The sequence below is a fragment of the Lactuca sativa genome, chromosome 6 (assembly GCF_002870075.4).
Source record: "Lactuca sativa cultivar Salinas chromosome 6, Lsat_Salinas_v11, whole genome shotgun sequence".
NCBI lineage: Eukaryota > Viridiplantae > Streptophyta > Magnoliopsida > Asterales > Asteraceae > Lactuca > Lactuca sativa.
Window position 1 is genome coordinate 192,403,282 of NC_056628.2, and position 18,334 is coordinate 192,421,615.

Below are 18,334 nucleotides of genomic sequence, written 5' to 3' on the forward strand. Positions count from 1 at the left end.
GTTTTCAGTTTTGGTTTCAGGTACCTCTTCATCGAAGGGGAAGGAGTTGGCACGGTAGCAACGCATCAAACACACATCTGATTCCGCATTTTGAGATCCACAGGATTGTACTCTGATATTAGTATTATTATTTTATCATTATTCCACGACATGTTTTATGATATTTGACTCATGAGGTTACGGGCTGTTATGATATGTTGATGTTTCCAGTAAACAATTTTATAAACCACTTAATTTAAAATGAATTTTTTTGTCATGATTTTCAAGGGTGTTACAACAGATGGTAAACATCAATCTTCAAAAGATTTAATGTCTTATTATATTTAAGAACAAAGATCTTCTAAAATGGGCTATTGGGAAAAATGTCTGCGAGAAGGTTTTCAGACGAGGACAAGTAGATCCACCAAATCAAGGTATGAGGTTGTGTGTGTTTCGAAAAATTGTTCTTGGTTACTAAGAGCAAAAGGAATTAAAAATTTTGGCGGGCTTTTCCAAGTGAATAAATTTGTTGATGTACATACATGTTCTTCAATAATTTTGCAACCTAATCATTGACAAACAAACAAATATGTTTTGGGTGAATATCTTGCTGGTGTTTTGGCTGAAGATTATAGTAGAGTATATCGGGGAAAGGATATTATTAATGATATGAATGCTCAATTGAGTATCAATATCTCATACCAGTAGGCTTGGCGTGCGAAGCAATATGTATTGTTGTTGTTAAGGGATATGAAAGAGGATTCTTTTACCAAACTTTCAGCTTATTTCCACAATTTGGTCAAACATAATCCGGGTACGGTGACACATATTCAAACTGATGGTGATGATCGGTTTGAGTTTTTGTACGTTGGACTTGGTTGCTCAGTTAGTATTATATTTTATTTTTATTTTTATTTTTATTTTGGTGTATTTGAATAGATATACAATGTATCGTAGGTACACGCTTTTGTCAATTTTTGTAAACCGACCCTTGTAGTAGATGGAGCTCACCTAAAGGGCGAGTTCAAAGGTACCATGTTACTTGCAGTTACTAAGGATGGACAAAACAATATATTACCGGTTGCATATGGTATATGAAAAAATGAGTGTACAGATTCTTGGACATGGTTTTTTCAAAAACTATGTGATTGCATAGGCAATATGGAGGAGCTTACAATTATATCTGATAGGTCTCCATCTATAGCGACATTTGTTGCCAAAAAATTTCCTCATGCCCATCACGGAATATGTGGTGTCCATTTGTATTTCAACGTAGTAGCTAGATACGGGAAGAGTAAGACAGTTAAAGGATTTTTTTAGGAGGCTTGTAAGGCATATACAGTTGAAGATTTTGATGCTGCCATGGAACTTATGAAAAAGACAAAAGAACCGGTATGGGAATACTTCAAAAGTATAAATCCTGAAACTTGGTCTAGGGCACATTTTAGAGGGAACCGATACAATCTTATGTTGTCCAACCGTGCGGAGTCAATAAATGCATTATCTAGACACGCACGTAAGGTGTCGATACTTATGTTGATCGATTTTTTTTCGTGAAACAATGAAACAGTGGTGGTTTCAAAGACGTAACTTTGCAGGTATTAAGTTTTAATATTAATATTTTTGTTATATTTTATTGATCGTAACTATCTAATTTTGTTTATTTTTTAAGCAGAAGCAACAACAACACTCACCCCTTGGACCGATGATATTGTAAAAGAAAACAAAAAACATTTTAGTAAATGGAATGTTCGCATGATCTCAAGTACTAAATGTGAGTTCAAAAAGGGGGCACAAAACGTGATTGTTGATTTCCAACAAATGACATGTACATGTAGGCATTGACAACTTGATGGCATACCTTGTGGTCATGTCATAAGAGCGTTAACAGTCAACAATTACCAAGACTGCTCGAAGTTTGCATTAAATGCTTACTATACTGAAACACTGAGGAAAACGTATGAGGAATCAGTAAACCCTTTGCCAGAGCCATCCGAATGGGAGATCCCCGATAATTTGATGATTGTTAAGCCACCTATAATGAATAAACTTCAGCCAGACAGGCCAAGAAACACAAACCGCATTTCATCCCAAGGCGAGGGTCCAATTAGAAAAGAGTGTTCTACCTGTGGTCAAGCAGGACACACGAGAAACAATTGTTCTGGAAGGGCGTCCGGTAATGGAGCACATCGCACGGGAATTTCTACTACAGAAACAACATTTAATATTGGTGGTTCTTTGACTTGGTCACAAAGCTATGACTCCGATTTTGATATAAAACAACCTTAAATTGAAGAGTTTTTCAGTTATTATGTATTGTAATGTTTTTATTAAATCTTATAAGATGTTGTTATGCTTTCATATTTTGATATAAAACAACCTTAAATTTGAAGATGTTTTTATTAAAACAACAAATGAAGCTTAACGGTAAACAAACATGTTAATCTAAAAAAAAACACCAAACCCAATAATGTTACAAGATTTTTTTAACTAATTATTAAACTCAGGGAACTGCAACGGGTGCTTTTCTTTCTCGATTGTTATATAATCATCCCTAATTCTCATTTTATCTTCCAAACGATCCTTTTGCACCCGAAGTTGTATCATCTCCGTGTTCTTGTCAGCAATCCATTTTTCAGTCATTTTTATTATCTTCTTAGTCTTTTTTATCCATTATTCATGCTCTTTGATTTTCTTTTTCTTGAGGTCTATCCATTCTTGAGCTTGTTTGCATTCCGATGCAATAACATTACGATGTTCACTGAGAACTCGGGATAACTCTTTATCCTGTTTTTGTTGTTCTTCAGCCTTTTTCAATTCTTCAAAATTTTCATCCTACATATATGGCCTGCTGAAGAGGGTGTAAAAAAATGGTCAATTGGATCACAGTAGTAACAATCTACATCGTTGCATGAGCAAATTTCGAACTTTTCGGAGGAACACATAATAAAGTCGAGATTTTATTTAGTATTTGTAATAAGAAATCGTGGTATAAGTTGTATTTATACATACTAGTAATCTCCAAATCATAGTCCAAAATGTAACTATTTCGTATTCAGAGTTGTAATTCATAGCCAAACTTTGAAATGACTGCACATTAATGACAAGTTACTGTAGTAACCTGCAAATCGTAGTCAAACTTCGAAATGGAAACACATAAATGACATGATAAGTCACTGCAATAACCTGCAAATCATAGTCCAAATGTTACTATTTCATAGTCAGATTTGTTAACTCCTCTTTTTATTATTATAAATACATGTTTAAGCTAGGGATGTCAACAGGACCAAACAGGAGTGGAAATAGCTGCCCCTGCCCCAGCTCTCGAAATCAGTTGTTACCCCCTCCCCTGGTCCCGTCCCCGGATCCCCCGTTTACATAGCCCCTATGCCCGCCCCCGTTCCCCTGGATCCCCCGGTTTATAGGCTTAAAATTCGATTTTTTTTGCTAAAAAACTGTTTTGTTTTAGGCTAAAAAAACTATTTTTAATAACTTTAAAAGCTTAAAACCTAATCTTTTAGAAACTAAAAAAAATTAAAAATCCAACATTACAAAACGACAATCTCAATAATCTTACAAATATAAAATACGACAAATCCAACATTACAAATATAAAATACTTACATGTCCAAAAATATATGATCAATTCGCTACATCTTCAACATCCATTAATTGGAAACGGAAAAGTGAAACCTACACTAAACCTAAAATTAAAAAAACTATTTTATATATGTATTTTATATTAAATATATATTTTTTACATAATGTACAATCGGGGCCCCCGCGGGAGTACAGGACGGAAATACCGACTCCGACCCCGGTCTCGAAAATAAACGGGGTTTAATTTTGCCCCTGTCCCCGCTCCCGCTCCCGGGTTTTTTAAAAATTTAGTCTCGTACGACATTGGGGTCCCGCGGGAGCGGAGTTCCACGAGGTTTTTTGACATCCCTAGTTTAAGCTCTACGAAACAAATACCCATATCATCTAAACGAAACCAACTCCTATATTCAGAAATGTCGTCGAATGCAGCATCTTCTTCAAATGAACTACCTGTTTCCAATTCTGAACGAGCATGGACGTCAAACAACGTGTTGGTTCTAACACGATGTTGGCTTAGTGTTAAGGATGGTGTAACGTTACTGACTCCCCCGCATTGCCTAGTAGGTGATGAATGGACCCACATAACAACTTTGTTCAACAATGAGATGGGAGAATGACAACACCGAAAACAATCAGATATTGTCAGTAAATGGATGGATGTAAAGGAAGAAGTCACATGGTTCAATTGAGCATTTAATTATGCGAAAAATTCCAATTTTCGTTATGTAGAGGACGAACAGTTCATGGAAGATGTTAAAGATTTTTACATTTTGGAGCGTGAAGGCAGAGACTTTGAATATGAGGACGTTTGGAAGGTTGTTAAAAATAATCAGTATTCCAAGTAGACGGCTCTATTTCCGTTAAAAATAACCCATGGAATTGTTTTAAGTTTAATGCTTTGTTTGGTAGTAATGTTTTAAGTGTAATGTTTGGTAGTAATGTTTTAAGTGTAATCTTTGATGGAATTGTTGTTAGTTTAATGGTTCATGGAATTGTTGTTAGTAATGCATTGTAATGTATCGTTGAAATTTATGCAACGAGTTTTTCTAATTAACATTAAACCAGGGAAAGTAACTATGGACTAAGATTATTGAGTATGAATCATTTCCTTAATTTCTTATTAGGATTTTACTCTATATATGATTAGTGTGAAGAGTTCTAGTATCAGCAGCTCGAGTGTGAGATTTGTCTGTCTTTAGATTGAGGTGAGTCCTCTTACTATACTGTGTAGGATGTTAGCTCTCTTTGTGACTCTTGCATGTGTATGTTGGGCTGGGCATATTTAATTGTATGTTGGGTTGGACCCATTTACGTGCATGTTGGGTTGGGCCCAATTACATGTATGTTGGGTTGGGCCCATTTGTATGTTGGGTGGGTCCATTTGTACGTATGTTGGGTTGGGCCCACTTGTATGATATGTGGTATTTTGGGAAACTCACTAAGTTTTGTGTTTACGGTTTTGTGATTTAACATTTTCAGGTACTTCCAGTTCTAAAGGGAATGACCTGACTTGACTGCACAACGTTTCCCCTATGATTTTCCGCATTGATGATTTTTGTTATACTCTGATACTTGAGATACATTTAAATCATTATTGATTTTGGGAACCAATGATGTATGGATTTTATGGCTTAAAAATCAAAAAAATTTATCGGTATTTTGGGATGTTACGGTAAATCAATGATTGTTTCCGCTACCTAGATATAGTGTATTGATGCATAGAAAACCCAACACTTACTTGCACAAAAGAAAAATGATATTCACACATACAAGGAATGAGAGTTGCATAGTAGCTAAAATTTGTCTAGACACATGATGTCTTAAGAATGAGATCATGAAGACTCTATTTGGATGGTACCTCCTTCATGAAGTGATGTTTATTTATTATTATGGTCAACTTGAAGAGTGCCACTATTTGTAACCATATCCTTTTATAAGGACCAATAATTCGATACATAACCAATAGCTCAAAAGACATATAAAACAAGGATGCAAGATAGCCGATTAGCTATTACATTGGAATGTGATCATTCATTTTATACATTACATCATGTATTAATTATGATATGAGTAACAATTTTTATCAAATGCTTGCAATAGTTTATTGTGTCTAAAATTCATATAATTCACCAAACATTACTGTCTTACGTATTTTGTTATATTTTGTTATGAATGCCATGTATCCCAGAGATATAATGTTTAACATTGGATAGAAGAGTTTATGAATATAGAAGTGATACAAGATTTCATAGATAGAAATAATGACCTAAAAGATAGATTCTCTCCCTTGGTGGCCTAGTTATGTTATGATACTGAGGGAGAATATGATTTGAGATTAGTAACACCCATATAGTTGTATTATAATAGTTTGGCAGCCGAGTTTTTATTTTGGGCTAATTTTTTTTATGACGATGTCAATATGAATTTATCTGGTTTGTATTGATCATGTATTCATGTTCCTTTATTATTATTACTAGGCGAATGCCCGCGCGTTGCGCAAAAACATCTATATAGTTGAAGTCTTTACAAATATATGATTTTTTAAATATAACAATAACGTTGTTGTTAAATTTGATATAATAATTTGTCTATACTAAATTGATATAATATATTGATATTTTAAATTATATGATAATATATACATTTATTATAACTTCATAATCTCAATCGTTTGAATGACTTCTACTTACACATGAATAAAATTAAATATAATATATGATTTGATGTTATTTGAAGTTGTTTTTATTGTTAATTAATTTTTTAAAATTTATTTGCTTAATGTTTTAATTTATATCATTATAATATTATTTAAAACATCAAACATTGTTTTTTTATTTTAAAGCTAACAATATAATCATTTATATAGAGTTGTTTTTAACTATTGTTATTGTAAGTTATTTTTAGTTATTTATTTGGAAACTTTTAACGATTATAAAAATATATTTAAGAAATATTTTATTTAAATTGAAATTATAATTTAGTTTTTGTTTTTATCACTACAATTTATCACTTTTAACTATTTACAAAATATTCTTTAGTTTTTTAAATGGAACTGAAATTTATATTTGAGTTGACATTGTAATGCGCAAAAACACCTATATAGTTGAAGTCTTTATGAATATATATTTTTTAAAATATAACACTAACGTTGTTGTTAAATTTGATATAATAATTCGTATATTAATTTGATATAATATATTGATTATTTTGAATTATATGATAATATATAAAAATCAATTATAACGTCATAATCGCAATCGTTTGAATAATTTCTATTCGCGAGTTACAAATCAATAAAATTAAATATTATATATGGTTTAATATTATTTATAGTTGTTATTTTTAACTAATTTTTTAAAATTTATTTGCTTAATGTTTTAATTTCTATCATTATAATTATTTAAAACATCAAACATTATTTTTTGATTTTAAAGGTAACAATATAATCATTTATATAGAGTTATTTTTAACTAATTTTATTATAAGTTATTTTAAGCTACTTATTTCAAAATTTTTAACAATTATATAAATATATTTAGGAAATATTTTAGGTAAACTGATATTACAATTTAGTTTTTGCATTTATCACTATAATTTATCACTTTTACCTATTTACAAAATATTATTTGGTTTTTTTAGTGGAACTGGAATTTATATTTAAGTTGACACTGTAATGTTATATTTAAATTAACAATTTAAGTATTTTGTCCAAACTGTTCAAAAATTGTAGCTCTAAACTGATAATGGTTTACATGCAATAACATTTTAAATCTAATAAATTAATTATAATATGTTAAAATTTAAAAACATAACTTTATAAATAGAAGTAAATATATTATTTTAAAATTGAAATTTAGTCTATGATTATACTTTAGGTTTGATATTTATTTAACCTTATTAACCAACTTATAATCATTATTAGAAAGACACTACAATTTATCACTTTTAACTATTTATAAAATAATCTTTGGGTTGTTTAAGTTAAATAAAATTTATATTTAAGTTGAGCCTATAATGTTATATTTTAATTAATAATTTAAGTATTTTATACAAATTGTTCAAAAATTATACCTTTAAAATGATAATGATTTACATCCAACAATATATTAAAACTAATAAATTAAGTATAATATGTTAAAAGTTAAAAAACATAATTTTATAAGTAGAATTAAATATATTATTTTAATATTGAAATTTAGTTTATATATGAATATACTTTAGATTTGATATTTATTTAACTTAATTACCAAATTATAATTATTATTATAAAAAAATTGAAAAGTCATGGGAGTTTCAAATGAATGTGGTGAAAGGAAAAAAGAATGGAGGTTTCAAATACATAAGATTTAAGAAAAAATGCTAGCTTTTATAAATATGTATGATTATGTAATATAAATTAATGGATATAGTCTTTAAATTATCCTAGGAGAGTTTTCTCGATCATTAATAAAATCTTATTGTTTTTCATTACCGTCCTCTTCTTTGTTTCTTGTGAGATCCATTAGCTTATTTAAAAAAGCTCCCATTGTGAGTTTGTGGTTGCACAAGCTAATATAGACAGGGTGTTTGGGATAATTTTTAGAGGGACTTTTAACTTTTATTTTTTTCTAAAAATCAAAAAGATGTTTGGTAATCCTGACTTTTCCAACTTTTTCAATAGAGTAAATGTCACCTTTTTTAAAAATCAGGGAATCCTGACTTTTCCATCTTTTTGTACAAAATGACTTTTTGGCTTTCAAAAGCTAAGCCCGACACCCTCAAAATAGCTTATTAACCTAAAAACTTCTTGAAAAATCTCATGTTAGATGTTTTTATTTCATGTAGTGTTTTTATTTTAGAAAAAAAAACAATTCCTTAACTATTGCAGAAGTGCAGAACATAATTGTAGAATTCCAAAGGTATGTTATTTATGTCAAAAAGTGAGCTCGTTTATAGCTAAAACATAATCTAAAATCAAGAAATGTTAAGAGTGTGTTGCACCAAATAATAAAAAGTCTTACCTTTTTTTTCAGTCATTTTTGAGTTACAATCTTCAACTTAACTTGCAAACAATCATCCATGCAACATTTAAATCCATGGATGACTTTTGCAAATCAAATATCAATAACAGATATTATATATGTATTTCTTTTTTTTTATACAAATAAATAAACCAACACAAGTTTTTAATACACCAAGTAGCTTTCCCACATATACAGACCTGACTCGTATTACTTGGATTAAATAAATTTTCATACTACAATTCTCCAAAAACAAACAACTCACCTCCCACTTTTTATACATCCGAAAAAGAAAAAACATCTCATTGTTTCTTGAATTCTTCAGCATTGAATTTGTTCCAAGCTTCCTATCAAGATAACCGGTTGTTATATTTGTTGTTCATTGCAATATTTCAGTAACCAAAATTTACTTTTTTGGCCATTGTCAAGAAAGTAAACATCATTCATCCAGATTCCCAACAATTACATAATATAATATATATGATTAAAGAGATCTTACTTTGAGAAGATCAAAAACTTTCTCTGCAATATATTTTTGTTCAACAGTTGCACCTTTCTGCTGAACTTTGTCTGGATGAACACATAAAGTTGCTTTGTAATAAGCTTTTTTAACTGCTGTTGATGTGATCAAATCAGTCAGTGAAATTGCTTGCCACCCACTTCCACCCCAAAGCACCTAATACCAATATTGTCAATTTTCATAGACTTATTAAAATAAATATCCTAATAAAAAAACATAATAATAAACAAAACAAATCCAAGATGAAAACGTACATTTTGCAATGAAGATAAAAGTGCACGCAAATTGCCTTCTTTTCCAACAGCCCAACGCTTTATATCACCTTCTAGGGTTGCAGCTACCCTCTGAAAAAATTAATATGTTAAAAAAAAAATTAAAATTTATCCAAAAGTATTCTATTCAAACAGTATAAGAAGAATAAATAAAAGTTGATATGTAGAAGTACTTACGTGCTTCTCATCTTGCTCTTGTTGTGCCTCATAGTCACGCTTGTTCTTCTCATTCAGTGCTTTAGTCTGACAAGTCGATTAAAGTAATCATCAAAACGATTATTCAAAAAATTGGTTCCTTCTTATTTGTGTTGAATGTTAGGGTTTCAAATTAGGGTTTTGAGGATTTGATGGATGGATTCTTCATATTTGATACAACAACAAATCACGAATGAAATCAAAAGAATACCATGCGTTCCCGAGTCGACATGTGGTGGTTTAATCTGGCTCTTCGTCTTTCTTCACTTTCCCCTTTGATTTCCTGAAATTCTCCTGATGGAGTTGCATCTTTAAAATGGAAAAAGAAAAAAATCAATTCCAGAAAGAAAATGTATTAATATACATAGAGTTTACAAGGAGTCTTGAAATATAATCACCTCCCATTCCAAAAAGATAAGAGAAGTCATCTGTGCTATTTGCATTTGTTGGTGCTTTCTTTACACTATACGAGGCATCAGAGGAAACCTTCTTTCCAACTTTAGTGCCACCATTGTTGTTGAAAAGAGCATCATAAACAGAATCCTGAAACACAAACATAAGCCCATGTCTACAGTTGCCTACACCCCCATTTGCTACATAGGACATAGGACAACATTGTACTGCATCAGTCATTGTTGTCATGTTCTGTTATGTAGCAAATGGGGCCTACATATTGCATAAATTCTGACACTTTGTTTCACCTCACTTGAAGAGCTTTGACTGGTTCTGGTGTTTGACTGATTGCCTGAGCTGAAAAGGGAATCCAGATAATTGTCAACTCCAAAAGCACCATTATTTGCTCTAGCACTCTCATGTGTTCTCTCAAACATTACAAATGGATCTTCTGTTGAAGCTGAATATGATCTGGCTGAACTTGATTGACGAGTGGGATTTGTTTCTGATTTTAATCTGTATATATGAACAAGAATCGTTTACTTCCCCTTAAATATAAACTAAGTTGTATTGAAAATGAATAAATGATGTATTAACTTCATATTCATTTTTGATCATTTCAGCAATCATGTGTAAATTGTAATCCACCTAAAAGTTTCATATGTTTGTGTAAACAAACAAATAAGCAAAAGGAAGCAAGTAAATGATAAAGGCTTACATACCTATTGATTGAAGAACTTTTTACACCAAAACCTGATAGCAAATCTGCGGAATCAAAAGCAGTTTCTTGCTTGTTTACTGAAACCTTTTTTGGACCATTCAGCTTAACTCCATTACCATTCAGATTTCCAAGTAAATCGTTTGATTTTGAAGCATTTGCTTGTTTTCCCCCGGAGTTATTTCTGGGAGCATTCGATTTCACACCCATTCCACCAAAATTTCCAAGCAAATCATCAATTGAATGGGTCTTCTTAAACGCATGATGATCAACAGAGCTCGCTCCTGAGCTCGATTTCTTCAACCCAAACACATCGTCATCATCGTCGTAATTATTCGAATTCGAAACCTTGAAAACTGAGTCGAGATCAATACCATTAGCCCCAGAATGAACTCCCCCAAACACATCATCAAAACCGGAATTCGGGGGTTTCATATCGTTACTACTATTGGATCTAAATATCCCATCAAGATCATCAACATTAAGTGAAGGATTCGAATTGTAACCCGATTTAGATCGATTAAACGACGAAAAATCCTGGTTGAGACCAATATCTCCAGGGAACCCATTGGAATTGTTATTGGGTTTGTTGGTGCCCTTCAAATCGGCCAATGGGGCTGATGATTTTCCATGTGCTTTGAAGCCGATACTTTCTACTAGAACACCAAACTGATCCATTTCAAGTGAGGAGGTGGTGGGATTTGTTCGATGTAAAAACAAAGAGAAAAGATACAAAAAAAGGGGAAAACTTATAGAAATTTGAGCCGAAAAGCAGGAGCTATCGGAGATGGTTTTCGAAAGGAAGGAATATGATAGTCGGATGGGATGAAGAAGATTCAGTGCAAACGCGATAACCCACCGACAAAATGATTGAATAATTGTCTCAATTCCTTTCTCGATCGCCTCTTTCCTTCTTCCCACCTCAGCCTTGATGGAATGGAGGTGTCAACGGTGCGTCGTTAGGTGGTGGTGTTTATGTGGGGTACGACGTGTTCGATGATGAGCTGTAACACTTATAGTTACAAAACTTCTCCCTGGTTTTTCCATTAAAGCCATCTTACCCCCTCTGGATTCTACACTGTATTAAAAACCCAATTAATAAAAAGTCATAGATGTTTGATGTTTCCCTTATGTATGTCCAAAAAATTATAGTAGGTTTAAACACTAAAATCTTAATTTTGTTACACTGTTGAAGTGACTTAACTTATTGCTAATAATGTTGACATGTGATGTGAATGTCTCAAACAATCAAATTGAAAAAATGATGTTTGGATGATGAGATGCAAAAGGAATATGTAGTTGTTAATAATTGTGATCCAAGTGAGGGTTTAGATTTGACATGGAACACATGGGACGCCTCCAATGAACAATTTAGAGTCTAGAATAAAAATTCGTATGGTTCCTTAACCATGTTTAGCTGTCAATTCAAACAAAAAACAATCACTTTAATATGTATAAAGCTTGGTGGCCGGTGAAAGAACAAAACCCAAATCAATGATTCTTTCAAAAAAAATTATTACTAAAACCAACTTATATATGAAGTGAGTCGATATGAATTAGGACTCAACAAACTTATGATGTAGAAATATAAAAATGAAACATCTACTTATAATGAAAAACCTCATAATCATTTTCTTATCGGAGTAGATGTGACTTTTGAGACGTATTCATGCCACCAAATATGATATATCTTCTATAAATTATATTTGTACTTTTTTTTATCAAATACATTCAGATGTCTTTTAGAATATTCAAGATAGGTCACACTTTTTTATATATAATTTATTGTATAATATAAATTTTAGGTGGATCCTATAATCCACATTGGCTCTAAAAACACCTGTCTTTGTCTCTGCCAACGAACAAACACAATACGTGGCAAACTAACTCGATCATAAATGGTCGATGAAAACACCCCTTATAATATGTTAAGTAACTCATCATATGAGTAACTTGAATAACAATAAACTATAATGACTTACTTAACAACAAAATGTGGTTTGATTAGTGACATGTTTAGCAAGAATAATAATGTGTTATCTAAATTGCCAACAAAAGTGTTAATACTTACTTTATTCTTATAATGGCTAACCCCTACTGAAATTACTTCTTTGTTAATACTTAATTCTACTTTCCATTTTAAAACTCATTAAATAGTTTACACATTTTGTATTATTTATCGCCTCTTTTCATAACATTAAATTCGTTTTAATTATAATATTCTATTAGTTCCACTTTATATTTTGAAATTCATAAAATAATTTACACGATTTTCTTGATTACTTCTTGTCTTTTTTTTTTCATCGCATCTAACGTTCATTTTCATCAAATTTTCTTAATCAAACCATATATTTTTAAATTTCATATATAAAATGATTTACATGATTTTATTGATTAATACATATTTCTTACTTTTTGTCATTCTTTATCTAATATTCAAATAAAATATTCATACATTCTTTATTTTTCTCACTCTAACTTCTGCATTTACCCTCCCATTTATATTGTAACTAGCAAGTAATTTCATGTTTGCTTACCTTGATAGCATTCTTATTTCTTCTTTCTTTCGTATCCTCGTATTGTATTCCATACGCATAACTATGATTCCTATGATCCTATCTTAATCTATATGCCTATATGGTATTATTCTTTAACATTTCTTTTTAAAATTATATAGAAGTTCTGCTTAACACCTTCCATAACTTAAAGCCTTGGCACATCCAGTTCATAATCCATAGCCCAGAGCCCAAGATCCAGTTCCTAGCCCACACACCCACTTAAGCCCATTTTCTCATCCATCCCAACTACAATCCAGTCGGGAATTATATCATACACATGCACTTGTTCTCATTTATTCTAGGCCAATGATGTCCTTTTTGTAGGTAATTAGTCTAGAAGCAACGTTAAAAACATCGGGCGTATTCTTAGATGTTTCCACATTTCTTCTGGTAAATTTTCATAAATCTTCGAGTATTATGTATTAGGGTCCCTCAAAACGAAATTTACAACGGGCCTCAATCATTGGATGTGAACGAACCGGTGACTTTACCCTTCATTTACTTGGGTGGAATAACTAATGGATAATTGTTATAAGCATAATTAATTAATTCCTACAAATAAATTTCTGATTATTTATTAAGTTTTTGATCAATGGTATAATAATTATATCAATTTCTACTTATTTATCAACACTCCATAAATAACAAATTAGTTTACTTTTTATTTATTTTTTCCGAGCTTTCATGGCTCTAAAAAAACATTGGAACCCTATCCTCTCTAATAAATGAATATTTTTTTTCCACTTGTCACATTCTAATTCAATTTGCTAAATGTAATTTTGTGGGTATTTTGAATTAATTTTTTTCCATATATCATTTTATGAGGTTTTTTATTTTATTAAATTTTACATAATATTTTAATGTAATAATTATAATAAATATAGTAATAAATGAATATCAATTTTATTGATTAATTTACCTTTTACCGAAATAATATTTCATTTTGGATGGATGATTGGCTAAACTGTGGTGAACTACTACTCCATTTCTCGAACCTTTACTCCATCCAAAAGAAGAAGCATTGTTTGGTAGTTAATTGTATTTTCTCTTACCTTTACTCCATCCAAAAGAAGAAGCATTGTTTGGTTAGTACCTCGGCTTCAAAAAGCATTGTTTGGTCGCTAATCGTATTTTTAATTTATATATAATTTTTCCGTTGGTTCCAAAAAATAAATAAGTAAAGATATAGAAAAAGATATATTATTTCAATATTATACCTTTCTAAGTTGAAAATGTTCCATGGAAACATTGCAATTTCATAAAAGTATCCGAGCAATGGAAGGGAAAAAGTTTGTTTTTTTCTTTGGTGTTTCCGATTCAACATGGTTGAAACTTGAATGAGGTAGAAAGTGACATTATATTACCTTAATTTTCTTTTTTTGGATATATCGTTGTACTAAGTTTGACTTTGACTATTACCGTGTGAAATATAAAAAAAATACTCCCCCTTTAATGTAATCAACATGTGTCAACCTTCACAAATTACTTTATTCTATCAAAGTTTAATATAATCCTAAAAATAATGATGTATTTTGTAAAGATTAACATGTGACAGCCTTCACAAATTACTTTATTCTATCAGAGTTTATTATATCCAAAAAAAATAATGATGCATGTTGTAAAGATTAAATAAAGACAAATCCTTCCTAACATTAACTACCAATATTTGAGTAGTTACGATAAAGATAATATTATGAGTTGTAACTTGTACTTAAAAAGTTGTACATTCTCTCCAAGTTGCACCATCAACAAGCTACATAACATATCCAATGAGCTCAAAGCAACCATTTGCTTGGGTGAAAGTAAGGTCACCATTAATGGGGAAATGCCGGTTCTTGTGTGTCATTTGTCTCTTCTTCATCCTCCCCTCTTTACATCGAGCAGCAATTTCTTCTTCATGCCCAACAGATTTCAACTATGTCACCACCTTCCCATGGGATTCTTCCGCCTGCCGGACCACGACCACCAACGACACCGCCACCCCAAACTGCTGCCAAACTCTCCGGAGTCTCTTCGGCATCGGCCTCGCTCACCACCTCAACCAAACCTCAACTTTCTTGTTCCCAAACCTCCAATCCTCCATTTCTTGCCTTTCCGATTTCCAATCCCATCTCTCTTCAATCTCCATCACACAGATCTTCTCCACCTGCCTCACCTCCACCACTGAGTTCGTCGCAACCCCGTCAAAATGCGCTGAGATTGTGACGTTATCAGATTGGGTCAACAAATCAGGTCCGACCACCGCGCTTGACTCTTCCTGCAACGTTGATTTCGCAGGATTTCTCAGCTGCAGCTCCTGCCTTGATGCAGGAATGGCGGTTAACACCCGGTTAGTAGCTTTAAGCCGTAACTCAAGTAAATGCTTCACTTTCACCGCTCTATACGCCGCCGCAATCGTCAACAGTTTTGGCCCGGAAGACACTCGAACTGCCGATTGCATCCTCGGCGTACCTTTAGCTAAATCCAGATCCAATTCAAGATCCAAGAAAAACACCATTTTCGCGATTTTAGGAGCTTTGATCGGAACTCTCCTTTTTCTGGGTGCAGTTTTCGCGTACAGGAGATTCAAAAACAAAAGGAAAGAAAATCAATTTCACACAGATTATGTAAGAACAGTAAAAGCTCGTGTTTTGCCCAACACCGGTGCAAAATGGTTCCGTATAGCGGAGCTCGACGTCGCCACCGACGGATTCTCTGAACAAAACTTCATCGGTCAAGGTGGATTCGGGATTGTTTACAAAGGAACCCTATCCGATGGAACGGAGGTCGCCGTCAAAAAGATGACCAGCTTCGATACTGAAGCAGACGACGATTTTGTAAACGAAGCCGATATCATAAGCAAGATAAGACATCGGAATCTTCTCCCCCTTCGAGGATTTTGTGCAACTAGTGACGCCATTAAAGGAAACGAAAGGTACCTGGTTTATGATTTTATGCCAAATGGTAATTTACATGATCATATCTTCAATAAACGGACACCGGAAAAAAACTTAACTTGGCCTCAACGGAAATCGATCATTCTCGATGTTGCGAAAGGGCTATCTTATTTACACAACGGGATTAAACCCCCGATATTTCATCGCGATATAAAGGCGACAAACGTTCTTCTAGATTCAAACATGAAAGCCCTAGTTGCGGATTTCGGATTAGCTAAGCAAAGTAGAGACGGGCAGTCTCAGATGACCACCAGAGTCGCCGGAACTTATGGCTACGTAGCACCGGAATACGCTCTTTACGGGCAATTGACCGAAAAGAGCGACGTGTATAGCTTTGGGATCATCGTTCTTGAGATCATGAGTGGGAGGAAGGTGCTTGAAGAGGTGAAAGGGGCGGCGTATTCAGGGATGGTTCTGATCGCCGATTGGGCATGGGAGAAGGTGAAATCGGATCGAATTGATGAGGTTTTTGATGAGTCGATGAGAGAAGAAGGGACGTCGCCGATGGGTGTGATGGGTAGATTTGTAAGAGTTGGATTACTTTGTGCTCATGCCATGGTGGTGCTTCGACCTACCATTTCAGAAGCTCTGAAGATGTTGGAAGGTGATATTGACATTCCTCGGTTGCCGGACCGGCCACCGCCGCTTGGTCAAGAGTCTTTTGGACTGAGCTTCCGGCATGGTACCAGTTTGTGGTCGAGTAGCGATGGGTCGATAACGAGTCCAATTCTCAACACTTGAAAATTTTAAATGGTAATGTCTTTTGTACCATTTATGTAATTATAGGATTCTTAATCGTTCATTTTTCTCTATTTTTCTCTTTTACAAAGTTTGTTGAAAAATGATGCTTGTAAAATTTGAAGAACTTAATTTGTTATACATCGAACTAGATTTAGAAACTAAACACAAACCTATAAATGGTAAAACAGAATGTTTTTTTATCGTGTGAGCACAGTAAATTAATGAGATCTGTAAAGTAACTTCACACACACAAAAATTATAAAAGACTTAAAAAATATATGTTTACCATATTAACCACAATAACAATAAAATGTGGAAGGACATAGACATTTGTGGAGGGGATGAATTTCCCAATAAAGCTAGAGAGCCCAATATACAACTACCTTTTGGATCCATAAATGATAAGTGCAAACAAAAAAGAAATCTACCTTTTGATGAGTTGGCTGTTTGTCTCGACTTCAAAAAAGAAAAGAAAAAAAAGAAAAGAACTTACTTGAAATAGTTTTCTAAAAGAATACCTCTTAGAGAAAGTGATGCGGATCTTTTTGACTTTATGTAACATGCAATGCAAGATATTTCCAGTTCAAAAATTATAGCTAAAAACTTAATTGTTTATATTGTTACCATCGGAGATCTTTTTTTTAAAATTTTATACGTTTTGTAACAGACATGATCGTCACATTTGGATCAAAAAAATCCAATCAAAATAAATTTATATTCAGATTTGTTCGCAAGATACTATGTCTGTATGTCTGAAAATATAAGATTATAATATAGACTAATTCGAAATGATTTGATAAAATGATGATCATAGGGTAGGGTCTAGTTCTTAAGATTCAGATAATAAAAAAGTTCCAAACCTTTATGCATGCACCTCCGTACAAGTGTTGCGTACAAGTTCCGGCCAAGATGATCGGGAAATATCAAACCAATTTGAACCGTTCACATCACACTCAGGGACGAGTTTATGTATACCCAAGGTGGGTCACATGAACTATTTAATTTTTTAAATAATACCAAAAATTATATACAAAAACATTTAGGAACTACCTTAAAATTTTGGAATGACCTACCTTAGAGAAAAAGAATGAAAAACGAGATGGAGAAATTTGGGGTGGTGAAACAACAAGAAAGAAGTGAATCGGTGAAAATGCAGATCTTGAAGCTTTGGAACGGCGACTACCAAAAGAAAGAAATACAGTTAGGTTAGATTCAAAAATAGGCTCTTGGACTTTAGTTCCTGAATCTCTTTAGGAGAATTTAAGAGAATGGGCCCAAAAGATAACATGTCTTTTATTAGTTATTTTAGTTTTACATCTATTTTGTTATTTCTGTTATAATAAAAAATGAATATATATCGGCTTTGTTTATTTTCTTTGTTTTTATTCTTGTTTTGTTTTGTCCTTGCCTAGTTACTTGCTA

At 32.5% G+C, this 18,334-nt stretch overlaps 2 protein-coding genes across 2 annotated transcripts; one reads left to right on the forward strand and one right to left on the reverse strand.

Moving 5' to 3' along the window:
* Nucleotides 1-8,692: 8,692 nt before the first annotated feature.
* LOC111879615 (auxilin-like protein 1) lies at nucleotides 8,693-11,633 on the reverse strand. Its single transcript, XM_023876075.3, has 8 exons — nucleotides 10,682-11,633; nucleotides 10,268-10,475; nucleotides 9,965-10,109; nucleotides 9,778-9,875; nucleotides 9,549-9,614; nucleotides 9,354-9,443; nucleotides 9,079-9,255; nucleotides 8,693-8,926 (listed from the first exon to the last, which is right to left on the reverse strand). The coding sequence occupies exons 1-8, from the start codon at nucleotides 11,353-11,355 to the stop codon at nucleotides 8,882-8,884; spliced, it is 1,503 nt and encodes a 500-aa protein (XP_023731843.1). The 5' UTR covers nucleotides 11,356-11,633; the 3' UTR covers nucleotides 8,693-8,881.
* Nucleotides 11,634-14,946: 3,313 nt separating this feature from the next.
* On the forward strand, nucleotides 14,947-17,081 carry LOC111879624 (probable receptor-like protein kinase At1g11050). Its single transcript, XM_023876086.3, has one exon. It carries the CDS (start codon nucleotides 15,005-15,007, stop codon nucleotides 16,910-16,912), a length of 1,908 nt encoding a protein of 635 aa, XP_023731854.1. The 5' UTR covers nucleotides 14,947-15,004; the 3' UTR covers nucleotides 16,913-17,081.
* The last annotated feature ends 1,253 nt before the right edge of the window (nucleotides 17,082-18,334 follow it).